Consider the following 27445-nt stretch of genomic DNA (forward strand, 5'->3'; position numbering starts at 1 on the left):
AATAGATGCAGAGTGCCTGGCCATTGAAGGAACCAAAAAGAAATCGTGATTTTTTGTCTCTGGCACTAACTAAAAGTAGATGCAGAGTACCCCGACCATTGTGTCTGGCACTAACTAAAAGTAGATGCAGAGTGCCCGACCATTGAAGGAACCGGAAACAAATCGTGGTTTTTTTGTCAGATTTTAAACATGGCAACTCAAACGTTTTTTATGGCAACTTCAGTTGACACGAGGTGGCAAGTGGTTTTTTTGTCGGATTTTGAGCATGGCAACTTCAGTTGACACGAGGTGGCAAGTTTAATTGGTAGACATGTGTCAAAATGACATGCTTACCCATGATTGTGAAGGACGTGCACTGATTTCCAGCGCCTGCCTTCTTGCTTCTCAAAGCAACACTTCAGTTATCTTATCCACCTGAACACCCAGTTCCTTTAGGGATTCTAAAGTGTGTAAGGGCTTAAGGCTGCGCAATCCTCCTAAGTCCATAAATTGAAACGATTAAGCAAACGTACAGCTCTAGGCACGAGAGCTTCTTATTGCTTGGTGGTAAGATCGAGTTCCGAGTCACAGCTCAGATATGGAAACAACTGTAAACAAGAACATCTGGATCATCCTATCACAGTTATCAAAGACTGATTTTACTCCACATGATAGATGTTTCGCCATTACAAACCGCTCAGCAATTCAACTATTTAAAGGTAGCAGGCATTCAAGACCAGGGCATCACTCAAAAACAAAACCAGTAGCATTTCTGTAAGAGGGGTAACTAAATGGGACGACATAATGTTTTCCAGATCAACCAATCCCAGTACCAAGAATCCAGCAGCAACAGGTGGGCGAACAAAGATTCTAGATCTTGTTGAAGGCAACGATGTCACACGACTGGACATACTCGTTGATGGGCGCCTCACAGAGCACTTCCTCAATAAGGGTGTCGACAGACACAAGGTCGTCGATGATCGTCAGCATGATCTGGAGCTTCTTGATGCCATAACCCACAGGCATAAGCTTAGCTGCAAGAGTGAAAGCAGGGTGTCAACTTCGCCAAACTGTTGCATCAGTGAGCTATAATAGAGATAAATACTATGAAAAGTAATGAGTTCCTTACATGCACCCCAGGTGAGACCCTCCATTTGAACACTGCGGACAGCCTCCTCCAACTTCTTCATGTCAGTCTCATCGTCCCATGGCTTGATGTCCATGAGGACGGAGGATTTGCCACCTAAATGAGCATGGTGTTAGCACAAACTGGACAACGACAATATAAGCCAGACTAGATGAACGCTGCAGGATAATTGCCTAGTAGTCAGTAGGTAATTAAGCACACAACACTAGTAGAGCTTACTTTCTTTCTTCTTTGCAGGCTTGGCAGCCTCACGCTCAGCTGCTGCTTTCTTGTCCTCCTCGGTCTCATCGCCGAACAGATCCATGTCATCGTCATCATCTTCATCCTGCAAGAAGGCCAAACACATAATGCAAAACAATAATTATGTTTGAATCCAAAACAGATCCATGACGACTGACATAAATGTAACTGGGATAGTGCTTCTGCAAAAATTCATTATAATGTGAAGCATCCACTATAGAAGTTATTAACGTAACAATAAAGCCTTCAAGGGCAAATAAAAGCCACAGCTCAAGTGCTCAAACCCTCACCTTGGAAGCAGCAGGAGCAGCTGCAGCAGGAGCCGAGGATGCACTCACCCCAGAGGCCTGGCCAGGGAACCTGCATAATCAGCAACATATGAAGCAACCACGCATATAATTACGCCCATCCATACGGCAGATCAATCTGCCAAGCTTAGTGACAGCATATTAAGGTAGAACAGCAAGCTCGTACCTTGAAGAAACGGCCGCGGCGACGGCGTCGTACCAGCGGGCAGCGTTCAGGAACTCGGCGCTGGGCTTCACGGGCACCGCCGCGAACACCTTGACGTCGTCCTTGGTGATCCCATCGCTGCAGAAGCATCACAAACACTACCGATAAGCAAACACAGACGCCACGCCCCAAATCAGTTCGCCAGATTTGCGAAATTCGAAGCTAAGGAGACGAGATCTCATGCTCTAGGCATCGCCATCGCAGAGCGGAACAGTTCAAAACTAGGCAATCCAACTGCAGACCACTACGAACTAGCAGATCTGATCGAGTACAGCGAGTGAGTAGGGTAGGCAACTGTGCTCACCCGGAGATGTAGGTCTTGCCGGCGAGGTGCGCCTCGAGGGCCTTGAGCCCGTCGGCGGTGTGGAGGTCGGAGAACGTGACGGCCATCGGATCCGGCGAGCTCGGGGGCTTGTCGAATTCGCTGGGCGGCGGCGGCGGCGCTGGAGGCTAAAATCCCAAAACCCTAGCGAGACCGAGAGGGGAATGCGGGGTAGCCAGGGCCGCCTATTTATATCTGGCCGCCGCGCCGGTGGGTCCCACGTCACGCACGCCCGTTCGATCTGGCATCTACGGTGGGGATATTCCCTGGGAAAGCTACACGAGCATCCTGGCCGCTCGATCGGATCTCCCATCGTTGGACGGTTCAGATTCGATCGTGCCACTGGATAGAGCCCTCTGCTCCTTGCTCAGCTCCCTCCTCGCCTTCTCCGGCGAGCTCCCATGGTGTCGCTCGCTGCCCCGGCATTCCACTCGCTGGTCGCGAAAACCTCCAGGGCCTGCACCACGAGGGCGTCTTCGCAACGCGAGAGCGCGCCCGGCCGCCCTGGAGCGAAGGCGCGGCCTCGGGCGGCGGGGACTGCGCAGGCGGCGGCGGTGGAGGCGGAGGAGACCCCGAGGTTCAGGTGGGATGAGCTCGGGTCCGACCTGTCCGAGCCCCAGGAGCAGGCGATGCGCGGCCTGTCCCCCAAGCTGCCCAACCGCTGCAGGGCGCTGATGCCGCGCGTCGTGTCGCTGTCCCCCGGCGATGAGAATCTCGGCGTGGTCCTTGCGTTCTGGGTGAAGGCCATGAAGCCCAAGAGGGCGGACTGGCTGCTGGTCCTCAAGGAGCTCAAGGCTATGGAGAGCCCGCTTCTCGCTGAGGTCAGTGATCATTTTCTTCCCCCAATCTCGTTGCTAAATCTTTGGAGCAGATTAAAATTACATGGTGCGTTTGCTGGATTGTGGTTAGGGGTGGTTGCTGAAGTACTAGAATCACCTAGGGAGTAACCATTCTCATGTTTATGAGGCAATTGAATTAGCTATACTTGAGAAACTGAAATGCTCTCTGCATGTTGCTGTACTAGGTTGACATCGTTGTTATTTTTTGGCACCACCATTGCCCGAGTGAGATTTTATTTGCTTGGAGAATGAACATGCTCTTAGTTTACTCACATCTTCTTTAGGGAATTTTGAGTTTAGAATTTTCTGAACTTCTGATCTGAGCTCCTTACTGAACATTGAATTAGGAATGACTGAACTTCTAATTTGCATCAATGGTGACTATTAGCATTAATTTTGTCGCCGATGTGACCTTACGAATGGACTGTGTGTTGGCTAGGTACTAGAATATGCACTTCTGGAGGATTCTTTCGAAGCGAATGTGCGTGACTACACCAAACTGATGCAAATCTACGGCAAGCAAAATCTGTTGCCGGAAGCCGAGGAAGCATTCCAGGCCATGAAAGCCAGAGGCCTCCCATGTGATCAGGTCATGCTGACTGCACTGGTGGACATGTACAGCAAGGCCGGGGATCTCACCCGCGCAAAGGAAACATTCGAAGAGATTGTGTTGCTCGGCCTACCACTCGATAAGCGGGCATACGGTTCAATGATCATGGCCTATATCAGAGCAGACATGTTAGACCAAGCAGAAGATCTGATCAAACAGACGGAGGATCAGCAGGTCTTCGCGGGGAAAGAGGTCTACAAGGCTCTCCTGAGAGCATACTCGTACAAAAGCGATTCAGAAGGGGCGCAACGAGTCTTCGATGCGGTACAGTTCGCAGGGACAGTGCCAGACACGAAGCTGTGTGCGCTCCTGGTGAATGCCTACTGCCTCTCCAATAGGATCGACGAGGCCGTCTGTGTGACCCGAAACATGAGGAGTGCAGGACTGGAACTGTGCGACAGGTGTGTCGCGTTGATACTCGGCGCGTACGAGAAGGCCAATAGGCTGGAAGGAGCACTGGAGTTTCTAACGGAGCTCGAAGAGAACGGTGTCGTGATCGGCCAAGAGCCGTCGCAGCTGCTCGCGGCATGGTTCGGGAGGCTCGGGGTGGTTCATGAAGTGGAGCAGGTCCTGGAGGAAGTGAGTAAGAGTAGCAAGAGCAAGCAGAGTGTTTCACTCCTGACGGAAGGGACGAAGAGTAGGAAGAGCAAAGACGGTGTTGAGAAGGAATGGAGAAAAGGCAGAAAGGGTAAACACAGCATTTCAGTACACCAACAACCCAGCATTTCAGTACACCAGCAACCCAGCATTTCAGTCCAGACGAAAGGGGCAACCAACAGGAAGAGCAAAATCACTAAGTCCATTACCTCAGCAACTGAAGTGATTTTGTAACTCCAGTGCCATTAGCATTCATCTTATGACAATATGTTTTCAGAAATCACATGCACAATCATGGGGAATCCAAAACCACAAGAGGCAGGATGCCAGGATCTATGTAAGTGTATGTAACTGAAACTCTAGTGCAGAGGAGAAATAAGATTCCACAAAACCAGGCAACAGTGATGTCAACCTAACATTTCTCTGGAAAAAATGTCAAGTTAACATTAATACATCTTGTTCAAAAAATGAAAAGCAGACTAGTGCAACAGGGCTACTCTACTCACTAGCTGAGCAGGCTCCTCAATTCATGCTCTTCTAGATTATAGAACTCAAAATGTGTCCAAGTGCAGAGAGAAACAACTTCGAAACAAGATTTGACAGAACCAGGCAATAAAAGACCCTGAAGAACGCACATCCAATCAAAACATCTCAAGTGCTAATCAAGAAATGCAAGACCAAACTACTGTAGTGCGACAGGACTACTTGTTACTATACGAAACATGAATCGCAAAACATGCTCTAAACGGCAATATTTGAACAGCCTCCTCAATCCATGCTCCTCCGCATTATATATAGACCTCAAAATGTGGTCAGCACCACCATAGGATGAAAGATTCAATAGTCGAGACCCGATTAGATCCATGGTTGTACATAAATTAGTACACTAGTAGATGTTTAATTTCATTAAGCAGAGCAAAGAGGTTCTGGTCTAATCATCGGCCTCGGTTTTGGACTTCTTCTTTCTTTCTGGCTGTCTTAGGCTCAACAGGCTCTGCAGCATCACGGTTCTGCTTTTTCTTTTTCTTTGGAGTCTCATCTTGTTCGCCGTCGCCATTGGCTGCCATCTCTTAATCCTGGGGCTCCTCTAGCTTGTGCTTCTTTTTATTTTCCTTCTTCTCTGTCTCAGGTTCAGCTTCTGCTGCGGCCGTATTGGCAGACTTATCAAGATCCATGGCGTCACCATCAGCCTCAGATTTGGACTTCTTTTTCTTACTTTTCTTGGCAGACATGTCACCGTTCTCCTTCTTCTCCTTGTCTGCGAAAGAGGGCAAGGTGTAAATTTACACATGTACAGAAAGACTTGAAATTAAGTGATACCCTCAATTGCAGCTTTCATTACATCAAGGGTCTTGCGTGGTGCAACACCCTTGTCATAAAAGTCTAATCTCTCCTCGACTTGTTCACGCAGTTTCTCACTGAAAATGGAGCTACTCATATCTGGAATTCATAACCCAGTGAGGAAAACAAACAAAAAAGGCAGTCAGGATGTTTAACCTTTGCAGACAAAATCCTTCAACTAACCTGAATAACAGTCAATGCGTGAAGCAATTGAGCATTTGTTTGCCAGGTATCTAGCCATTCTTCCCTTGTTCTTGGTCGATGCACGGCCAATAAAAGATGAGTGGAATATGGAAATATAATAATACAAATATTATTGTCTCTAGGGTATATTTTCAACAGTTTTTTCTTATTTTTCAATTCTAAACATAATTATGCATATGATTGTCTTTTTGAAGAAAATTTAAAAACCTTTTCCTTTTTGTGTGGGTTGTGATTTTTTTCCCTTTCCCTTTTTCTTTTTTGCTATTTTTTTCCTCGTTTTCATTTAAATATTTATGAACATTTTGAACTCTTTTTTTTTGTTGTAAGTTGCATGTCCATCACCAAACACGTGAATGCAAGTATCACCCATGCCTCAAAACAGCATGTTTTCAAAGCGGACGTAACTTGGGAGGCAAAAGTGGGTAGTTGCATGTCTCCTACTAGACATGCAACTGCAAGCGCTACCTCTGACATGCAACTAGATCTGACCCTTTTTCGTCTCGGTTGCAAGTTCACCCTCGCCACGCAACTGAGGGAGGGGGAGGAGGGCGACTCTTTTTTTTGTCTCAGTTGCAAGTCCACCCAGGATGCAACTAGGCTCGCCTCTTTTGTTCTCCTAGTTGTGATTCCATCTGTCATACGCAACTGGGGATGACCTATTATTTGTCCCAGTTACAAGTCCACCCCGACACCTTTTGTCCCCGATGCAAGCTCACCCCCAAGATGCAACTGGACTTTGACCTACTTTTTGTCCCAGGTTCAAGTCCATCATCGACATGCAACTGAGGCCCGATCCCTTCTGTCTCAGTTGCAAGTTCAGATCCGACATGCAACTAGGCAAGACACATTTTTCGTCCCGGGTGTGAGTCTACTCTCAACATGCAAATGGGTCTACCTCCTTTTTTGTCCTAGTTGCAAGCCCACCCCCGACACGCAGTTGTTTTGTCCCCAGTTGTAAGTCCATCCTCGACATGCAACTCGGGCGAGGTGGGTCGACCCATTTTCTGTTCCCGGTAGGCCATCTTTTTTGTTGTCCTAGTTGTGAGTCCATCATTTCATATGTAACCCATTATTTGTCCCAGTTGCAAGTTCATCCTTACATGCAACTAGGAGGAGGGGCTCCTTTTTTCCCCAATTGTAAGTCGACATCCGACATGCAACTGGGCCTTATCCCTTCTTTCTCCCTATTCAACTAGATTGTTGACTAGTCACATGTCCATAATTTAAAGACAGTCATGATTTTTTTTGTTTTATTTTAAAAAATCATGAACATTTTCTTAAAATTGTGAACCTTTTAAAACGGCGACATCCTTCATATTTGTGATTTGAAAAAAAAATCATGATTTTTTTTGAATTCTCTCAAATTCACAAATATTTTTAAGTTCATGCATAATTAAATATTTCATGGAAATTTTTTACATGCGCGGACATTTTCTAAATTTATTAGCATTTTTAGTACTCACAAACATTTTTTTTGTATCCATGAACAATTTTAAAATTTACAAACACTTTTTCTATAGTTCTTGTTTATCACGTATGTTTGTTCCTATCACAATCATTCATCCATTTATCAGATCAGTACATAGGAGGTTGAGAAAATTTTGCTGAATCGTGAGCTAACTAGCTTATCCATGCAGGCATGCACACACCTCGGTAGCATGGTTGTTTGTGTATGCACTAATGCACATACGGAGATAGGGCGACTCACGGCTGAACGAGGACTACAGTGACAGGCGGCAAAAGAAAAGGCTTGCAGGGTAAAAAAAAACAACGTCAAAACAACCACAGCAACAACACACAAGTGAAAAGCAGAATTGAGGAAGCACCAGACTACAATCTAATAGTGATGTCACTCAGATGTGGCATTACAATGTCTCATCTAGATGAGGCTTACACGAACCCATTCAATAATACTTCCTCAAGTATCATGCGAATGAAGCTAAAGATATCCTTCCTAAAATTAGTTGGACTTCAATTATTACCCGACTGTGCCCGTGCTGTCTTTCTATACATGTGAAATTTGACACGCATTGTTTATATACAACTCCAGCAAAAAATATCAAAATCCCGTGCGTGGCATTCTACTAGTAGCATGTAGGACTACAGTTCGACGATGGCCAATCGGGTGCACAACGTCGAGTGCATAGCAGGCTTATCAAGATGCATAGCGTCATCATCAGCCTCGGAATTAGACTCTTTTTTCCCACCGTTCTCCTCTTTATCTGTGAAAGAATTGTTCAGGGCAACGTGTAAATTTACACATGTACAGAAAGACTTGGAAGTTAAGTGATTGAGAGACCAATGTATAAAGAGAAGTGCCCTTACCCTCCTCTGAGACTGTGTTGGTCATACACTCAATTGCAGCCTTCGTTACATCAAGGTACTTGCGTGCTGCAACATCCTTTTCACAACAGTCTAATCTCTCCTCGACTTGTTCCCGCATCTTCTCACCGAAAATGGAGCTACTCATATCTGGAATTCATAACCCAGTGACAGTGAGGAAAACAAACAGAAAGGGCAGTCAGGATGTTTAACCTTTGCAAACAAAGTCCTTCAACTTACCTGAATAACAGTCAATGCGTGAAGCCATTGAGCATTTGCTTGCCAGGTATCTAGCCATTCTTCCCTTGTTCTTCGTCGATGCACGGCCAATGAAAGATGAGTGGAATATGTGGCCATACTTCGGTGTGTTTCCACCTGTTTTAAGAGCTCTGCAGTAAAATTAGGAAATCAATCACAACATATCAGAAACATAGAGGACAAAGCCTGAATACTTGACAAAACAGTTATTGTTTGAGTATAAGGACAATTACAAATGAGAGAGCACAGCTTGAAAAAATAGGACGTGGGAATACATAAGCAGACAATGCGGTCACAATTACCTTCTCATTGCCTTCTCGGCACCTAGTATCTGGAGAGAGGAGGAAGGTAATTTTGCAAGATTCGAAAGACTGCCAGCATTAGAGATTAACTGAGCTCCAACCATTTCACCAATCAATGACGTCAGATTTGGTGCAATATCATTCATCTTTGTCACCAGATACTCGTAGATATTTTTACGGTACTCAGATAGATTCATGACCCTTTGAGCAAACTGTTGGACATTGATCAAATCAACTGGTGAAAGGTCCTGGCCTGAAAATAAAAAGAAGATTACATAAACTAAGCAACCGTGGTAACAACTGAGAAGCATACCAATTGTGAACATTGTTGTTACCCATAGATGCCTTTGCTGCTTCAACAATTTCTTTTGCCTTGTCCTCATCTCCAATCAGATCTGCTAAAGCTGGAATGTCTTTCTCTGACAAATCAGATTTGTTTGCTACAAATTTGGCAAGCTTAGCATAAAGGTAGTTGTCATTCACGACTTTGACCAGCTCAGGAAAATGCCATCCATACCACTCCCTGCATCATTGTTAAGCAACAATTTAATACAACCATGCAACTAACACAACAACAGTGACAAATGTTCAAAACTAGTTACAGCGTCAACAAGTGTAAAAAGAAAAAAAAAATGTCATTACACCCACCTAAAGCCTTTAGTGTTCCCCGCAAAGAAAAGAAAGCATACATGGTGTAGGATAAGCACAGTTGATTAGTTAAAATTGATCTTTCATTACCATAGGATATATTGTAAGAGCTTATGTCACTGTAAGCCGGACAGTGACCTGACTGGACATGCAATTAACATAAAAGTATTTGATCACGTGAATTGAGGAAATTTATCAAGATTTCGACACAATATGCAACTGAATGCACATAGTATAACTAGAGACTTGGGCTTAGGGTTTGTAATTATACTACCTCTTTTCCGGTTTATTAAGCCCACGCGTACACCTTAGATCGACAATTTGACCATCACAATACTAGTTATATATTATAAAATTATACCAGTAGAAACTTCCAAGTGTTGTATATATAAGAGTAAATTGCTCAAAGCCACCACATTTGTGGCACGGATACTGCAAAACCACCACTATTGCCAAAAATCACAAAAAACCACCGGCTCCGCGGCAAGTGGGTAACAAATCGCACTAATTCAAAACTGAGCCGCGTCTAACAGCAAAACTGACGGGTTGGCCCCACATGTCAGGCTGACTTGGCACGCCTGTGTGGATATTATGATGAGGTGGAAGGTGACCCCACCTGTCAGCCTCACATATCCTTTAACCTTTTTTTATTTTTCTTATTCCTTCTATCTCTCCCTCTCTGCAAAGCTGCTCACTCCACCATTGTCGCCGGCAGGCAGAGCCCCTCGAGAAGCCCCGCCGTCGCCGGGAAGCCCCTTCCGCTGAGAAGCCCCTTCGCCGGGAAGCCCCTTCCTCCCTCCCCTCTTGGCCTCGACGCCCCCACTCGCGCACGCGGCCACGGGCGACGGACGCCACGCCATGGCCGCGCCATGGCCGCCCACCGAGATCCGTCAGTCAACGCCGGGTTGGCCTCCTCCTGCAGCGCCGTTCACCACCTCCCTGCAGCTTTATGTGGTGGTGGATCGAGCGTTGCAGGCAGCGAACGAACGCTGAAGCCAACGGATCAACTGAATCGGGAGCAGCTGCGTTGACCTGCTGCTAGCCAGGGCCGACTCGATGGGAGGCGTCGGTGCGATTCGACGGGAGACGTACTGCAGAACGGCGGCGTTGACCTTCTGCTGGCCAAGATAGATAGGTCCGTCCGCGTACGGCCATGTTGTGGGCGACTCCGGCGGCGGGATCCTGCCTCGCCCTCGACCTCCCCCACCTTCCTACTCTCTGGATCCGGCTGTTCCCCATGATGTCATCATTGGGTACGGCCGCGTCCGCCGCCGCTAATCGTCGAGGAGCACCCCCGAGCTCCGCCATCCTGCAGCAGCACCGAGCTCAAGCCACCGGCAGATAGGAAGAGAGAGAGAGAGGGGAAAAGAGATGTGAGGAGGAAGAAGGAGGTATGGGGCTGACATGTGGGCCCTTTGCCACCTCATCATATTATCCACACAGGCATGCCAAGTCAGCCTGACATGTGGGGCCAACCCGTCAGTTTTGCTGTTAGACGCGGCTCAGTTTTGAATTAGTGCGATTTGTTACTCACTTGCCGCAGAGCCGGTGGTTTTTTGTGATTTTCGACAATAGTGGTGGTTTTGCAGTATCCGTGCCACAAATGTGGTGGCTTTGAGCAATTTACTCTATATATAATTCATATTGCATTGGTAAAATTGACAACCTAGAGATACACACAGGACCTATAAACGGGAAAGGAGTAGTAGCATGTAGACAATATGATTGATGCCACTGATGTATAAAAAATCCGGTCATACAGATGAAATTAATCAGATTTCAGCTTTTTTTTAACTCATGTAATCAGAAAAGGGTGGCACAACCAATATACTGTCAGCTAAACTGGAAACATAATGAACAAATGTCGACTCTAGTACCTATATCTAGAATTTTCTCAGGACTTCTATGTCGCCATCAACTTATCTATTTTGAGTTAATCCAAGTCTCATCACAACAGCCAAAACAAAGAACCAGATAGTTAAATTAAGCAAATTAAGAATAAGATTAGGAACCAACCTCACTCTCATGGTGAAGAAATTGATGCCCTTATCAAGTGTATCCAACAGAAATAGAGTTTGAGTCACCATGTTATCCGCACTTGCCATGCTATAGTTCTCCAGGTCATATGGCTGCAATAAAAAACCAACAGAACAGAGTTTACAAACAAGAACCAGAAAACACTATTATTAGCCTACAGATGGAATAAAACCCCTGAAGAACGATTAACATGTCAGAAATCAATTTGTGAACTTCCAGGCAATTCACTGTATGATCTAGGTAAACTTAACTAGTGAACGTGATGTGTCAACCATAATAAGGTAGTAATTGTCCAACTCTCTGCACCCACTTCATGCAAAATCATAGTTCATACCACCAGAACATTAAAAAAATTCCACTGCTGTAGAATCCTCTAAAATCAAATACACCAGCCACAACCCACAACTCAGACCACACTGTGTTTTGTCCTACTGCACCTTACAGCTTCACAAGGCATGTTCCACGGTTCAAACTTGTATGAAACAATGTAAAACATCGAAACTAGACGCAAATGCAAATGCAAAATCCATCACCTTGAGTTGGTCAAACAGCTGACCGAAGTGCAGACGCACCGCACCAAGCAGTTCCTGGATAAAGTCATCGGACTGGCAAGGGATTCCGGTGGCCTCGGTGATGCGGGACCCGACCTTGGGCTGGGCGACGCCGACGGTGAACTTGCCCTTCTTCCACTCCTTCACCTTTGGCAGGTTGAGCACCAGGAAGTTTACCAACTCGTCGGTCGTGATCCCTGAGCCACCAAAAGAGCACCCACACGCAATTCGCTCGTCACGGGAGCCATAATAAAGCAGGGAGGCTTGGCACGATGATTCCACCGGGGGAGGACACGATACCTTCGGAGACGGCGTTGCACTGGTTGATGGCGTCGACGGCGGAGAGGAAGGGGGTGAACCTGGCGAGCTTGACGGCCCTGCTGAACCGCTTGAGGTCCAGCAGGGTGGGGCGGACGGCGTCCACGGTCTGCCCGATCTTGCGGATGCCGGAAGCGTGGAAGAGCGCGTACCCCGACGCCGACTCGAAGAGCAGGTAGAGCGTCATCTCGCCCGCGCGCTTCGCCGGCGACGGCCGAGGGGTTTGGGAGGCCCGGCGGGGGCGGGGAAGAGGCTAGGGTTTAGGCGAGGGGTGTGGGCTTCGCCGGGGCCTTACTTCTTTTTTTCTTGAGTTGGACACCGGGGCCTTAATTATGATGGTGGGGTTTGCGTTGGCGCTACGGTGGCAGGCCTCGGCCGTCCGATTGGGTCTATGCACGAATCCGATTCTCTGAGCGCTCGTGTGCTATCCTGATTGTCATCTCTTGGAGGCCACGTTGGGATCGGCACCATCGCAAGTGTGGCGTTCTATTCGGAAGAGACATCTTGGCTTTTGGTTTAATCGAACGAATTGGATGGTGAAAGAAACGTCTAAAGTATGAGATTTTGTATGGCGACTGGCACATACCTCTCTTCCTACAGGTTCAGTTCGCCATGAGAAACGATGTCGGCGACGTCCCCCGAGCCAGAGTTGGAGGCACACAAGAAGGTAAGAATGAACCAAGATAGAAGCGGCACTGAGGAAGAACCTTAGAGGTCTGGGTAGAGGTGTGTTGATGCTGGAGAAGAACAAAATCGACCCTAGACCTAGAAGGACGGGCGAGGAGAAAGTGGACTAACAATTGCGATGGCAGTAGGGCCAGGGCCCTTAGGGTTCTGGGGGGAGGCATGCAGACGTCAGAGGAGAAGAAAGACCCCTAGACTTAGAAGGATGGCCAAGGAAGTAGTGGACCAACAGTTGTGATAGCAATGGGACGGGGCCCTTAGGGTTCTAGAAGGAGGTGTGTCAACGTCAGAGAAGAAGAAAGGCCCTTGGACCTAGAAGGATGGCCGAGGGGGCAGTAGATTGACATCTGCAAGGGCGGCAGGGTCACCCTGGGCAGATGGCCGGATGGATCCATGCATCATTGTTGACTCATCGAGCAAACCAGCGAGCGTTGGAGGTGAGTCCAGGACATGAGTGAACAGCGGCAGTTCTGACAATGTTGAGATCATCTCAAACAACTCACAAAAGAACTCCTGAGCATTTATTGGGGCTTCCCGTTAACACATTTGTTTGAAAAATAACAACTTTATTAATTGGAAATAAAGGTTACATCGTCTATAGGAAAAGGTACAATATCGCCCATAGGCTCCTCAAACCACTCATTTGTCGCGGAAACTCTCGCTAACCTAGTTTGTTCATGCGCAACCCTGTTCGCTTCCCTATTACAGCGTTCAAAACTAGTGAGAGGAAATCACAAGCCAAAAGATAATATTCATCAAAAACTGCCGTCAGCGCTCCAGCAAATTATCCTACGTTCTTCATTGTGTCGATGATTTCCAGAGTTTATTACCAGGCGATTGCATCCCGCCTTTTATGCCGGAGATAAGCCAAACCTTAGAGCCAAAGCTTCTGTTGTGAAAACATCCACACAACAATCAATCTTTCAATTTTCGCCGATGATGAAATTTCCTTTATCATCTCTAAAGACAACTCCTGTTGTGCCCCTATGCTGGTCATGATCAAAATATGCATGAACATTCAGCTTAACAAAACACATAGAAGGTTTAATCCACCCCCCTCGTTTACTGGTTCCATTAGGGGAGTTAGCGTTCACAAAATTATCCGTTATAGCCTCGACCCCCATGGATGTGTGGCATGCATCTTTGAACTTTCCCTCATGGACCAGCTTACACTGTCCCACCATAGATACCACGCGGTTATAGCAATCATTTCATGTACATTCTGGAATCCCAAATTAGATAAGTCCTAGTCTGGCATAAGGAATAAGAAGTCAAGTACCGCCTCACCCGCACGATCAATAGCACAATCTTTTTTAATCACCTCATTCATCCCCAACTTATCCCAAGCCTCCTTTGCTTTCTAACAAAGAAACGGAACGTGTTTTGTATCTTCTGGCCCGTTCAAACATGATGGGCAGATTGGCGAAACTTTCATGTGTCTATTTGCAAGCATAACACGACACGGGAGAGTTCCATGCAATGTATGCCAAATAAAAATCTTGACCTTTTTGGACATGAAAGTTTTCAAATCTTACACCAGATAGGGTTAACATTGGTTCTACCCATACCATTTATATATTGTAAGTTTCTCCCATGTTGATGATCCCATTCCGCCAAGTAAGCATATCGAACAATGAACAAACCATTTTTTATATAGCTCCAAGCAATGAAATCCGACATATTATGCATAGAGAGGAATATCTAGAACTCTTTGAGCATCAATTGGCAACATTGTTTGCTTCACCAAATCTTCATCCCAAAAATTTGTGACTGGATCAATAAGATCTGAAACATTGGACATAAGGTGCCCTCCTCTAGAAGTAATAATTTTCCTATTTGCACAATTCGGGATCCATGCATCTTTTCAAATATCGATATTCCGTTCATTTCCAAGTCGCCAGATATAACCATTTTTCAATGAGTTAACTCCAGCCATAATGCCTTGCCACGTAACAAAGAGCCCCTTTTTAAGCTTGCATTCATCAAATCGCCAACAGGAAAATATTTAGCTCTCAAGAGAAAAGGCATATAGAGAATCTGGATTATTAAGGAGACACCATGCTTGTTTAGCTAGTAATGTTAGATTTAAATAATGAATATCCCGGAATTCCATGCCTCCTTGATTTTTTGGAACATACATCTTTCACCAAGCCATCCAATGCATTGTCTTCCGATTGTCCTCGTCTTCCTATCAAAATTGTGACATTGCATCAAGGATTCCTTTGCAAAAAAAAGTTACGAATTTTGAAGACGGACATGACATAGGTGAGGATAGATTGTACAATAGATTTGCGCAAAATTTCCTTCCCTTCAACGGATAACATTTTTTCTTTCCATCCATTATTTTTTTAATAATACAGTCAACCAGGAACTGGAAACACTCGCTTTTGTCCATACCCATGTTGGCAGGCAACCCTTAGTATTTGTAACTGAGAACTTCAGTCATAATATTGAGAATCAAACAAATTTACGTTGTCTTCCACTCTTTTGTCGGGCTAAAAAAGATGATAGATTTTTCAATACTCACCATAAGGTGGCGGCACAATAAGCGTCATTTGAAAGCCTCCGCATTCATGGTATTGACTCGCATAAGAATCAAAGAATCATCAGCAAAGAGGAGATTCAAAATCAATGGGGCAACCTTTACTCAAGACATGTTTCTATTCTAGTAGTCCAGCCCTCCGTTGTTATTGCGGATGGACGCTTTAGCAGATCCCCAATAATCTCAAACCTCCCTGGTCATTGGAGGGCATATTGAGGGCAGGCCAACTCTCCCACCATATAGGGAAAGATGAGAATTTTTTGCTTCTTTTTCTTTCGCATCTATCCTTCCTCTTACTAATACTCATACAGAATCTTCTTGGAAATTATAGCCAATAACATGTATATAAGCAGTGGTTTCAAATTCATTGGTCCCGCTACTAATGTGATCATTGATCATTCAGCTACTGCCGGTGCCAGCAATGCCATCCCATTTATAACTAGGAAAGCTTAAGCCATTCCCAATAAACGCCATACTGCAACATCAAATGTAATACAGATTCGCCGCTTCAGTCCATGCCACGCTACATTACAGACCTCATCAAGGGCTCAAAGAGGCTCAAAGAGTACACACTTAAACAGTCGGTACAAAAAATTTCATCCTCAATCGGCTTCAACATTCGCTGCTAGGTACTAAGGTACTAATCTACTACTCGTCGTCGTCAGTCTTGGATTTCTTCTTCTTTTTCTTGGATTTCCCCTCTGTGCCTGTCTTAGGATCAACAGACTCGGCTTCACGGTTCTTCTTTTTCTTCTTCTTAGGGGTCTCATCATCGCCATTGGCTTGCATCTCCTCGTCCTTCGGCTCCTCAAGCTTGTGCTTCTTTTTCTTTTTCTTCTCGGTTCCAGTTTCAGCTTCTGCCGTGGCATTCTCAACGTCCATCGCGTCACCGTTAGCCTCAGCTTTGGACTTCTTCTTCTTGCTTTTCTTCACAGATGCGTCACCATTCTCTTTGCCTGTGAATGAATTTTTGGGTAGACAATTATGCTGGATTGATAAAATAAAGTAAGCAATCAGGAGATGAACGAAATAACAGATCTATCCTTACCGTCATTATCCTCTGTGTTTGTCAAGCCATCAATAGCAGCTTTCATCACATCAAGGTTCTTGCGGGGTGCAACACCCTTATCATAGAAGTCTAGCCTCTCCTCAACTTGTTCACGCAGCTTCTCGCCGAAAATGGAGCTACTCATATCTGGAATTCATAACCCAGTGAGAAAACCAATCAGATAAGGGGATCAGAATGTGTAGCTTTAGCAAACAAAGCTCTTCAACTAACCTGAATAGCAGTCAATACGTGAAGCAATGGAACATTTGTTTGCAAGGTATCGGGCCATCCTTCCCTTGTTCTTGGTTGATGCACGACCAATAAAAGATGAGTGGAATATGAGGCCATACTTTGGTGTGTTTCCACGTGTTTTGAGAGCTCTGCGGTACAATTAGGAATAGGAAATGAATCACAAGGTTTCAGAGGCTTAAAGGACTATTTTTGAATACTTAAAAGAACAGTGAATAAGATGCTCGAATACATAAGCAGTACAAGTATCAACTACCTAAAGAGCGCCTTTTCAGCACCCAGTATCTGCAGAGTAGATGCAGGGCATTTTGCAAGATTTGAAAGACTGCCAGCATGAGAGATTAGCCGGGCTCCAACCATTTCACCAATCAATGACGTCAGGTTTGGTGCAATATCATTCATCTTTGTCACCAGATACTCATAGAGATTTTTACGGTACTCAGATAGATTCATGACCCTCTGAGCAAACTGTTGGACATTGATCAAATCAACAGGTGAAAGATCCTGGCCTAACAATACAAAGGAGATTGAGTAAGCCACAATGTCACCACCCAAACTACAGAGAAGCAAAAGTAACTGTGGACATATTTGTTACCCATAGATGCCTTTGCTGCCTCAACAATTTCTTTTGCCTTGTCTTCATCTCCAATTAGATCCGCTAAAGCTGGAATGTCCTTCTCCGACAAGTCAGATTTGTTTACCACAAACTTGGCAAGCTTAGCATAGAGGTAATTGTCATTCACAATCTTGACCAGCTCAGGAAAATGCCATCCATACCACTCCCTGCATTATAGATTAACAGCCGTTTAATATCTGCACAACTGCCACCATCATCCATGATGGAGTAATATATAGGTGTGTGGAAGGGGAGAGAAGGGCATCTCACATAGCCATACCACTCCCTTCTATTTGTAATCACATTAGCACAAATATACATGAACCGAAAGCGTAATGAACAAACGTGGATTCAAACACCAATGCCTTGAATATTACAGATACTTATACTAGATACACATTGAAACGAAATCAAGGTGATTACAAGTGCTGACACAACATCTAAACTGAAGCATAGAACAAGTTAAATAACAGAAAGGGTGAGGAACCAACCTCACTCTCATAGAGAAGGAATTGACATCCTTATCAAGTGTATCCAACAGAAAGATAGCTTGAATCACCATATTATCCACACGATTCACATTGAACTTCACCTTGGCCCTGCTATAGCTATGTCCCAGACCTAGCTGGGCCTTCTCCAGGTCAGATGGCTGCAACCGAAAAAACAAAAGGAATAAATAAACAAACAAGCAAGAATGAAATTAACACCGTCGATACATCTATGGTGCACACAAAATAGTTGCAGGCTAATGAGCAGCCCTGCTACAACTTTAGTATACCATCAGCTATATAAAAATCTGCATAGATGCCATCCGCTCTGTAGTGAGCAAAGTCATGCAAGATCAGATTTTTAATTTCCATGACTGTCGTTTAACCAGGACAATTAATCTGCATAGAGGTTGTTTAACCTCTGATAAACAACCAGTTAACAGGTGCTAACTGTGAAAACATACCACAGCAACAGCGCAAGATACCATTGACCCTAGTACAGTCTGAACTCCCCATCAAACATACAACAGAAATAGGCGCATTAGTAAATCCATCACCTTGAGTTGCTCAATGAATTGATCGAAATGCAGCCGCACTGCACGAAGCAGTTCCTGGACATAGTCGTTGGACTGGCAAGGGATTCCGGTGGCCTCGGTGATGTGGGACCCGACCTTGGGCTCCATGACGCCGACGGTGAACTTGGCCTTCTTCCCCTCCTTCACCTTGGGCAGGTTGAGCTCCAGGAAGTTCCTAAGCTCGTCAGTCATGATCCCTGAACCAACAAAATCAGCACCCACACATCATTGGGCCGTCACGGGAGACTAAAAGCAGGGGACTTGGCACGAGGACTCCACCAGGAGAGGAGGCGGGGGGACACGATACCTTCGGAGATGGCGTTGCACTGGTTGAGGGCGTCGACGGCGGAGAGGAAGGGGGTGAACCCGGCGAGCTTGACGGCCTTGCTGAACCGCTTGAGGTCCAGCACGGTGGAGCGGACGGCGTCGACGCTCTGCCCAATCTCGTCGATGCCGTGCGCGTGGAAGAGCGCGTACCCGGAGGCGGACTCGAAGAGCAGGTAGAGCGCCATCTCGCCGCGCGCTTCGCCGGCGGCGGCTGAGGGGTTTGGGGGCGGAGGCGGGGGAGAGGTTAGGGTTTTAGGGAGAGGGGAAGGGGAATGCGTTTCCCGGGGGGCATATTTATGGTGGGTTCTCGTTGATGCCTGGGCCGTTCGATTGGATCAATGGTCCATATCGAAACCATCTTTTTTTAATCTAATTTAAAAAAGGGCTGAACCAAACACAATGGCGATGATTTGTGCCATGCGTGAAAGATGTAAAAACTCGTGATTTTCTTTTTGCAGGGTTGTAATTATCCCAAAATATAAGATTTGTTTGCATTTTGACCTTTTATATTTTTTTGGTGTGCATGTTTCAAAAAATATATATCTCCAATGCGTGTTTTTTACTACATTTTACTACGTGTCTAAAAGGCCCGCGTTACAAAGAAGTATTGAAATGTTTTTTTTTGTGGCGAGCGGAAAACTTTAATTACTCAGACCCCAATAGGATTATAATCATAAGTAGCAAACTTTAAAGCACGTGGCGGAGCTGAATTTAACCAAGTCATAATTCTAGCGCAAACGTAGCTAGAAAGTCACTAACTTTATTCTGGGATTTGCGAACGTGAGTAATACTAGTCTCCTGGAGAGACGTCAAATACTTAATCTCCTTCACCAGAAAAGCAAAGATTGATTTGTCAATGTCATAGTAAGATAGACATAATGGAATTATTTCTACATGCCATATTAGTGGTCGAAAAAATAAAACTTGGTTGTGTGTAATAATGTGTCTTATTTTAAGATTGATGGGGTATTCATGGGCCTATTCGTTATGTTTTCTGTAAATTTGGAGCCATGTCAATCGATACCAAATAAAGATTGTCACATGGAAAGAAGTTTTATTCGTGGAACGACAACTTAACTTATAATAAAAATAATTACCAAGTGAGCAACAAACATTGGGTATACATCATCACTTCACGGGGACTGATAGCCGACTGCAAACCGCAATCTAATATTTAGAGGTTTTCGTGATATAACACTTAACTGGAATGAGAAACTTAGTCTAAAGTCCACTATTGCTAGAGTTACAGGCATATATGGTATCATGTGGTTGGCTGGTTGGAATTGGGGGGGGGGGGGGGGCATGTCGTAAAATGAGAGGCAATTATTGGGGATTGTAGGGAAAATGCCCTTAACCATTCTTCCGAAAACACTTGTCCGTAAGTCTACCAATTTCGGTCTAAAGCGAGAGGTTGTCGTGATGTGGGTGCAGATGATGGTTGAATTCTTCTCCACACAAGTGATGTTTTTGTTAGACTTGTATGAAATTCCCGCTCGCCTTTTATTACTTTTCTAATGATTTAAACGATTTTGAAGATGCACACCAGGCCTACCGCGTGGCACTCACCTTTTATTATGAAATAATGTCATGCACCACTACAGATCCAAAATAGCACTGACCCCTCGTCATTGACCGGCCCTTGACCACGCGTCACTGATGAGATTTAACACCGAGCGGCCTCCCAAAGGGTGTACCTTAGCACAATCCGGTCTAGAATTGACCGATTAGTTATAGAGTGTCACCATGATCAAATTGGACCGACGGTATTTGCTGACTAACCACTATATTTGACAAGTTTGTATAGCGTGTTTATTATCTTACCCTTTGCATTTCCACTAGCCAGTGTTGTTCTGTGTGTGGCCTGTTATAATCCTCCGTCCACTCCTTGTCTACATTCCATACCTTCAATGTCACCATCGAGTCCCACCTTCCCTTTGCCTCCCTCTTATTCCTCCTCTACCTCCAACCGCTGATCTATGGCGGCATGGAGTCTGCCTTTTCCTCTTCTAACAAACTTTCTGTCCCTAGTGGCTCATTCTCGGTGATAATCAGATCGTATCTCTACTATCGTTTGGACCCAATAATGATCTTAGATCTTGTATCAAGGTCCCCTTGGATGTTATGGGACCTAGTTGTAATTTTACCTTTTTGTGTCCTGTAGTGAGCTTTATACCATCCTTGTTGCAAAATTAATGAAGGCTCTGGGTCGTTCGTGATCCTACCATGTTAAAAAAATCCAGAGGTCTTGTTGTGCAACTGCTTTAAGAATGATGGTGAGCTTTTTACAATGGCCCTGGTATTGCCCTTGTTGGGCATATGGGTAGTTCTTTCATATCCAGTGCATGCAATCCAAGGATTCAAGCATAGCTGAAACCCTCTTTGATTCTCCAAGAGCTACTAGTCTTGCTGTGTCATTTGGTTCACTCATGTACCTTGGTTCAAACACTTTAACCACTACAGTAGCAAATCTGATTGTGACTTCGAGATGTGAGCTTTTAGACATCCGAAGATCCTCGTTCCACGAATCTGTGGTCGTGTCATAAGCAATCATCCTCATAGCAGTCATGAACTTCTGGCAACTAGATAATCCAATGCAGTCAACGACATCCTTCTTCGGCTTGAAGAAATCATCATAGGCCCTGAAACCTTGGTAGATGCATTGGAACACATGTTGCTGCATCCGGGATCAACAGAGTAAATAGGGTTCGAATAACGCATCGGGGGGAAGTAGTCATCGTATAACATCATATGCTCCTTTGCCTTTCGCCGACTCCACACTTGATGTCCCTTTATTGAGCACTTGTAGTTGAGAACATGCTCCTCTTCACACTCCGCGTTTTCAAAAATCGCCCTCATCATCCTTATCCAACGAAGATGAATCCATAAACTCAACGTAGAAGTACTCCTCGTCTGAATCCATCTTGTTTGCTTCAAAGTAAACAACGAGAGCATAAAAAAATTGACCATGACATTTGTCTGAACACATGTCAGGCATGGTGTTCGCCATGGACAATGTCGGCAGGGCAGAGGGTTGTGATACGTCTCCAACATATCTATAATTTTTTATTGTTCCATGCTATTATATTATCCATCTTGGATTTTTATATGCATTTATATGCTATTTTATATGACTTTTGGGACTAACCTATTAACCTAGAGCCAGTATCAGTTTCTGTTTTTTCCTTGTTTTTGAGTTTCGCAGAAAAGAAATATCAAACAGAGTCCAATTGACCTGAAAATTTATGGAGAATATTTTTGGAAAAATATAAAAAATACTGGAACAAAAAGATATCGAAGAAGAGTCCCGAGGCCACCATAAGGGTGGAGAGCGCGCCCCCGTCCTTGTTGTTGCCTCATGGGCCCCCTTGACTTGTCCCCGACACCAACACCTCCTATAAATCCCAAAACCTCCAGAAATAAACCTAGATCGGAAGTTCAGCCGCCGCAAGCCTCTATAGCCACCAAAAACCAATCGGGAGCCCGTTCCGGCACCCTGCCGGAGGGGGAAACCATCATCGGTGGCCATCTTCATCATCCCGATGCTCTCCATGACGAGGAGGGAGTAGTTCACCCTCGGGGCCGAGGGTATGTACCAGTAGCTATGTGTTTGATCTCTCTCTCATGTTCTATATTTGGCACGATCTTGATGTACCGCGAGCTTTTATTACTATAGTTGGATCATATGGTGTTTCTCCCCCTCTATCTTCTTGTGATGAATTGAGTTTTACCTTTGAGGTTTCACTATTATCGGATTGAATACTATTATGGATTTGAGAACACTTGATGTATGTCTTGCGTGGGATACCCGTGGTGACAATGGGGTATTCTATTGATTCACTTGATGTACGTTTTGGCACTAAACTCGCGGATTCCCGAGGTGACATTGGGGTAATCTATGCATAGGGTTTGATGCACGTTTTCGTCCTTGGTTCTCCGGTAGAAATCTTGGGGCACTCTTTGAGGTTCTTTATGTTGGATTGAATATTATGGATCTGAAGTTGTTAGATGCATATCGTATAATTGACCCACGGATACTTGTGGTGACATTGGAGTATCTAGGTGATATTACGGTTGATTGATGTGTGTCATATGGTGTTATTTTACTACGAACTCTAGGGTTGTTTGTGACACTTATAGGAATAACTTAATGGATTGATCGGAAAGAATAACTTTGATGTGGTTTCGTACCCTACAAGCAATTTCATCTTATGTTCTCCGCAATAGGAACTTTGGAGTGACTTTTGCCGCACGTTGAGGGATTGCCATATGATCTAATTATGCTATCATTGTTGAGAGAACTTGCACTAGTGAAAGTATGAACCCTAGGCCTTGTTTTCAAGCATTGCAATACCGTTTTCGCTCACTTATACCACTTGCTACCTTGCTGTTTTTATATTTTCATATTACAAAAACCTTTATCTACCATCTATATTACGCTTGTATCACCATCTCTTCGCCGAACTAGTGCACCTATACAATTTACCATTGTATTGGGTGTGTTGGGGACACAAGAGACTCTTTGTTATTTGGTTGAAGGGTTGTTTGAGAGAGACCATGTTCATCATATGCCTCCCATGGATTGATAAAACTTAGGTCATCCACTTGAGGGAAATTTGCTACTGTCCTACAAAGGTCTGCGCTTGGAGGCCCAACACGAGTCTACAAGAAGAAGGTTGCGTAGTAGACATCAGGTTGTTGGGTGGCGACCGATCCAGGGTGTGGCGGCGTAGGCAAAGCCGGACGAGCATCTAGGTGAAGTGTCGGAGGTCCAGCCAGGCCTAGGAGGCGCCCGGGATGGTACTGTTGGAATTTTGCCTATTTATGGGCCAGCCCAATAACTATTTCAGAATTTCCTAATAAATCCTAGAGGCCCACTTAGCCTATTCGTGCAAGGCAAGGGGCACTACTAAAGTTTATTCCCACATTGCTAGTTTAGAGGGAGTTGGACCTCTTTATAAGGGAGGTTCTTTCTCCACATGTACAAGCATGAGAACAAGAGGGACACCCCACGCGCGCTCCTCCTCCGTTGTCCGCCTTGCCACGCCACGCCACGCCATGCCTCGTCACGACGCGTCGCGGGTTGCGGGAATGAGCCGAGCCGATGTCTAAATTTTTGCCACGCACGGCGGGTATACGAAAGGTCACGCGGGAGCTGAAACGTTTTCTGTAGTGGACACTGAATCCGAACAGCGTGCCTCTTCGGCTGAAGTCCGTTCATTTCGTCTCCCTCTTTTGCTTCATCTCCCGTTGCTGTCCTCTCGCCTCCTTCTCTTGCGCCTATAAAATGGAGGTCGCTCCTCTCAGAGAGATGCACCAGAACTTCTTCTTCCTCTCGCCGCCGGCTCCAATCTCTGAGATGCTACTATCTTCCTCATCCCGGCTTGCGACATGCACCGTAGGTCGGGACAGTAGGCCTCCGAAACTGCACCTCTTGAAGTCCTGTACAGGAGAAGGGTGATAAGGTTTTTGGGGAGTGCTCCACACGACTACTGACTTCTTCGTCACGGACGCCCCGAACTCCGACGACTACTTCCCCGACGACGACTTCTTCCTCGACATCGACAACCTTCTCGATGACATGGCTGGCAAGGACACCAACCCCAAGGCCGGTGCTTCTGCTCCCATTCCATACGTTCTCATACTCTTTCTGTTGGAGGTTCTGTCACAACTTCTTGCTCTAGTGTCTGTTCTAGATGTGTTCGGTTATGGTTCATATATGCAGATGTTATTTACATTCTCTCTATCAAATTGCATGACTTGCTTTGTCTCTGCTATATTTTTCATGCTTTATCTAGTATTTACATTAATAAAATTATTCGGTAAATTTCTCATATTTCCAACAATCAACAAACCTTATTATAGGCAATTTACCCCAAGTGGTTTTGCTGCTTCCTTGAGACCTCCTATGTTTGAGGGTATCCACTATAAGAGGTGGTGCGTGAGAGCCGTTATATGGCACCATGAGCTACTATGACACCACTCTTGGCAAACCTGAAGGAGAATATGATGCTCAATAGGAACAAGCTTTTCAGAAAATGGATACCTTGTTTAAGGCTGCTCTCTTGAGTGTTCTTGGTGAGAACATAGTTGATGCTTATGCGTCAATTGTTAATGGAAAAGATATGTGGGACGCACTCGAGGCCAAGTTTGGGGTCTCGGATGCTGGCACTGAGTTGTACATCATGGAGCAATTCTATGATTATAGGATGACTGAAGAGCGCTCCATGGTTGAGCAAGCTCATGAGATACAGTCATTTGCTAGAGAACTTGAGCACTTCAATTGTATTCTAGCGGACAAGTTTGTTGCCGGAGGTATCATCACTAAGCTTCCTCATTTGTGGAGGAACTTTGCTACCTTACTGAAGCATAAGAGGCAGGAGTTTTCCATTCCGGATCTCATTGGTACTCTTGATGTGGAAGAAAAGGCGAGAGCAAAGGACAACCGTGCTCGAGGTATTGAGGGAGGATCTAGTGCCAATCTGGTACAGAAGAAAAACTTCCAGCCCCACAAGTTCAAGAACAAGGCCAAGTTTGATGGTAAAGCAAAGTTTGATGGGAAGAACAAGGTTGTACAACACACAAACTTCAATAAGAAGAATGACAAGAAGAAAGGTGTTTGTCATGTGTGTGGAGATCCTGATCATTGGGCTCCTAGTTTCCCTAACGCTATGACAAGCGTCATCTTGGGAAAGGAGGCAAGACTGCTAATGTTGTCATTGGAGACACTAACATGAAGGATGTTGGGTATGGTATATTTCCCACTATTCTTTCAGTATGCCATTCTCCTGATTGGTTGATGACACGGGCGCTAATGTGCATGTATGCGGTGATATTTCCATGTTTTCGTCTTATAAGACTACCGGGACTTCCACCGTGCTGATGGGCAATGGTTCAAGTGCTTCTGTTCATGGTGTTGGCACAGTCGATCTGAAGTTTACTTCGGGGAAGGTCATGCGGCTGAAGAACATGCATTATGTCCCCTCCGTCAATAAAAATCTTGTTAGCGGATCTCTTCTGTGTAGGGATGGCTACAAGCCTGTCTTTGAGTCAAATAAATTTGTAATATCCAAGTATGGAACCTTTGTTGGTAAAGGCTATGAGTCAGGAGGCTTGGTTCGTTTATCCTTATCAGACGTTTGCAATAAAATAAAGTTGTCAATCATGTTTGCAACAATAGTGAATCAAATGTGTGCATTCACATCTTTGTCATGTTAACTTTGGTTGCATGTCGCGACTAGCGAAGTTGAACTTAATCCCTAGTTTCACCACTGTCAAGGGATCTAAGTGTCAAGTGTGTGTGCAAGCTAAGCAACCCCGTAAGTCTCATGTGACTGCGGAAACGAGAAATCTTGCACCACTAGAGCTCATACATTCAGAAATATGTGAAATGAATGGTGTTTTGACAAAAGGTGGAAAGAAGTATTATGACGCTAATTGATGACTCCACTAGATATTGCCATGTGTATCTTCTGAAATTTCAGGATGAGGCTTTGAACTATTTCAAGATCTATAAAGCTAAAGCGGGAAACTAACTTGATCAAAAGATCAAGAGGCTTAGGTCCGATCGTGGTGGAGAGTATTTCTCAAATGAATTTGATTCCTTCTGTACAGAACATGGTATAATCCATGAGAGGTCACCTCCCTATTTACATCAGTCAAATGGGGTGCCGAAAGAAAGATCCATACTCTAACTGATTTGGTTAATGCCATGTTAGACACATCGGGTCTCTCCAAGGCATGGTGGAGGGAGGCGATATTGACGGCATGTCATGTCCTAAACCGAGTTCCCACAAAGAACAAAGAGATAACTCCATTTGAGGAATGGGAGAAGAAAAGGTTAAAACTCTCTTATGTACGAACCTAGGGTTGTTTGGCGAAAGTCAATGTGCCAATTCCAAAGAAGCGCAAACTTGGGCCAAAAACTGTGGATTGTGTTTCCTGGGTTATGCTTTTCATAGCATTGGTTGTAGACTCTTGGTTATAAAATCTGAGGTACCTGACATGCATGTCGGTACGATCATGGAGTCGAATGATGCGACTTTCTTTGAAGATATCTTTCGCATGAAGGATGTGGCTACCTCATCTAATAAGGAGATGCCTAGTTCATCGAATCAGGAACCAATTATAATTATTGAACCTACCATTTCGATGGAACACTTTGAAAATCCCGTGGAGGAGAACAATGAAGTTCCTACTAGGAGCAAGAGATAGAGGACTGCAAAGTCCTTTGGTGATGATTTGCTTGTCTATCTAATAGATGACACTCCAAGTACTATTTCAGAGGCCTATGCATCTGAAGATGCTGACTACTAGAAGGAAGCGGTCCATAGTGAGATGGATTCCATCTTGGCAAATGAAACTTGGGAGATAACTGATCGTCCTTATGGGTGCAAACCTGTAGGGTGCAAATGGGTATTCAAGAAGAAACTTAGGCCTGATGGTACTATTGAGAAATACAAGGCAGGACTCGTGACCAAGGGTTCTACCCAAAAGGAAGGTTAAGATTTCTTTGATACTTACTCACCTGTGGCTCGACTGACCACTATTCGAGTTCTACTTTCACTTGATGCCTCACATGGTCTTCTTGTTCATCAAATGGATGTTAAGACTGCTTTCCTAAATGGAGAGTTGGACGAGGAAATTTATATGGAACAACCAGATGGGTTCATAGTAGATGGTCAGGAAGGA

The 27445-nt window shown here is 45.0% G+C and overlaps 4 protein-coding genes across 4 annotated transcripts; 1 reads left to right on the plus strand and 3 right to left on the minus strand.

Moving 5' to 3' along the window:
• Positions 1 to 468: 468 nt before the first annotated feature.
• On the minus strand, positions 469 to 2359 carry LOC543180 (elongation factor 1-beta-like). Its single transcript, NM_001405703.1, has 6 exons — positions 2184 to 2359; positions 1841 to 1957; positions 1657 to 1726; positions 1346 to 1451; positions 1109 to 1222; positions 469 to 1013 (listed from the first exon to the last, which is right to left on the minus strand). Exons 1-6 carry the CDS (start codon positions 2267 to 2269, stop codon positions 850 to 852), a joined length of 657 nt encoding a protein of 218 aa, NP_001392632.1. The 5' UTR covers positions 2270 to 2359; the 3' UTR covers positions 469 to 849.
• A 177-nt stretch (positions 2360 to 2536) lies between these two features.
• LOC123043836 (pentatricopeptide repeat-containing protein At1g01970) lies at positions 2537 to 4641 on the plus strand. The gene is made up of 2 exons (XM_044466427.1): positions 2537 to 3022; positions 3480 to 4641. Exons 1-2 carry the CDS (start codon positions 2603 to 2605, stop codon positions 4479 to 4481), a joined length of 1422 nt encoding a protein of 473 aa, XP_044322362.1. The 5' UTR covers positions 2537 to 2602; the 3' UTR covers positions 4482 to 4641.
• A 2965-nt stretch (positions 4642 to 7606) lies between these two features.
• Positions 7607 to 12530, minus strand: LOC123043837 (nucleolar protein 56). The gene is made up of 8 exons (XM_044466428.1): positions 12211 to 12530; positions 11893 to 12107; positions 11339 to 11451; positions 9010 to 9197; positions 8675 to 8927; positions 8355 to 8503; positions 8118 to 8264; positions 7607 to 8014 (listed from the first exon to the last, which is right to left on the minus strand). The coding sequence occupies exons 1-8, from the start codon at positions 12413 to 12415 to the stop codon at positions 7893 to 7895; spliced, it is 1392 nt and encodes a 463-aa protein (XP_044322363.1). The 5' UTR covers positions 12416 to 12530; the 3' UTR covers positions 7607 to 7892.
• Positions 12531 to 15867: 3337 nt separating this feature from the next.
• LOC123043838 (nucleolar protein 56) lies at positions 15868 to 19030 on the minus strand. The gene is made up of 8 exons (XM_044466429.1): positions 18738 to 19030; positions 18413 to 18627; positions 17859 to 18016; positions 17347 to 17534; positions 17008 to 17260; positions 16734 to 16882; positions 16503 to 16649; positions 15868 to 16410 (listed from the first exon to the last, which is right to left on the minus strand). The coding sequence occupies exons 1-8, from the start codon at positions 18940 to 18942 to the stop codon at positions 16103 to 16105; spliced, it is 1623 nt and encodes a 540-aa protein (XP_044322364.1). The 5' UTR covers positions 18943 to 19030; the 3' UTR covers positions 15868 to 16102.
• Between the last annotated feature and the right edge of the window lie 8415 nt (positions 19031 to 27445).

The sequence above is a fragment of the Triticum aestivum genome, chromosome 2B (assembly GCF_018294505.1).
Source record: "Triticum aestivum cultivar Chinese Spring chromosome 2B, IWGSC CS RefSeq v2.1, whole genome shotgun sequence".
Taxonomy (NCBI): Eukaryota; Viridiplantae; Streptophyta; class Magnoliopsida; order Poales; family Poaceae; genus Triticum; species Triticum aestivum.

What these genes read in the sequence shown, in the direction of transcription:
- LOC543180 (NM_001405703.1), bottom strand. Translation starts at nt 2,269, where the DNA reads ATGGCCGTCACGTTCTCCGACCTCCACACCGCCGACGGGCTCAAGGCC. An exon ending in GCCGCGGCCGTTTCTTCAAG is followed by an intron (nt 1,727 to 1,840) that starts GTACGAGCTTGC and finishes CTGATTATGCAG; the next exon opens with GTTCCCTGGCCAGGCCTCTG. An exon ending in GGGTCTCACCTGGGGTGCAT is followed by an intron (nt 1,014 to 1,108) that starts GTAAGGAACTCA and finishes TCACTCTTGCAG; the next exon opens with CTAAGCTTATGCCTGTGGGT.
- LOC123043836 (XM_044466427.1), top strand. Translation starts at nt 2,603, where the DNA reads ATGGTGTCGCTCGCTGCCCCGGCATTCCACTCGCTGGTCGCGAAAACC. An exon ending in AGAGCCCGCTTCTCGCTGAG is followed by an intron (nt 3,023 to 3,479) that starts GTCAGTGATCAT and finishes TGTGTTGGCTAG; the next exon opens with GTACTAGAATATGCACTTCT.
- LOC123043837 (XM_044466428.1), bottom strand. Translation starts at nt 12,415, where the DNA reads ATGACGCTCTACCTGCTCTTCGAGTCGGCGTCGGGGTACGCGCTCTTC. An exon ending in AGCAGCAAAGGCATCTATGG is followed by an intron (nt 8,928 to 9,009) that starts GTAACAACAATG and finishes TTTTATTTTCAG; the next exon opens with GCCAGGACCTTTCACCAGTT. An exon ending in GCCGAGAAGGCAATGAGAAG is followed by an intron (nt 8,504 to 8,674) that starts GTAATTGTGACC and finishes ATTTTACTGCAG; the next exon opens with AGCTCTTAAAACAGGTGGAA.
- LOC123043838 (XM_044466429.1), bottom strand. Translation starts at nt 18,942, where the DNA reads ATGGCGCTCTACCTGCTCTTCGAGTCCGCCTCCGGGTACGCGCTCTTC. An exon ending in GTGCAACGCCATCTCCGAAG is followed by an intron (nt 18,628 to 18,737) that starts GTATCGTGTCCC and finishes TTGTTGGTTCAG; the next exon opens with GGATCATGACTGACGAGCTT. An exon ending in AAACACAGAGGATAATGACG is followed by an intron (nt 16,411 to 16,502) that starts GTAAGGATAGAT and finishes ATTCATTCACAG; the next exon opens with GCAAAGAGAATGGTGACGCA.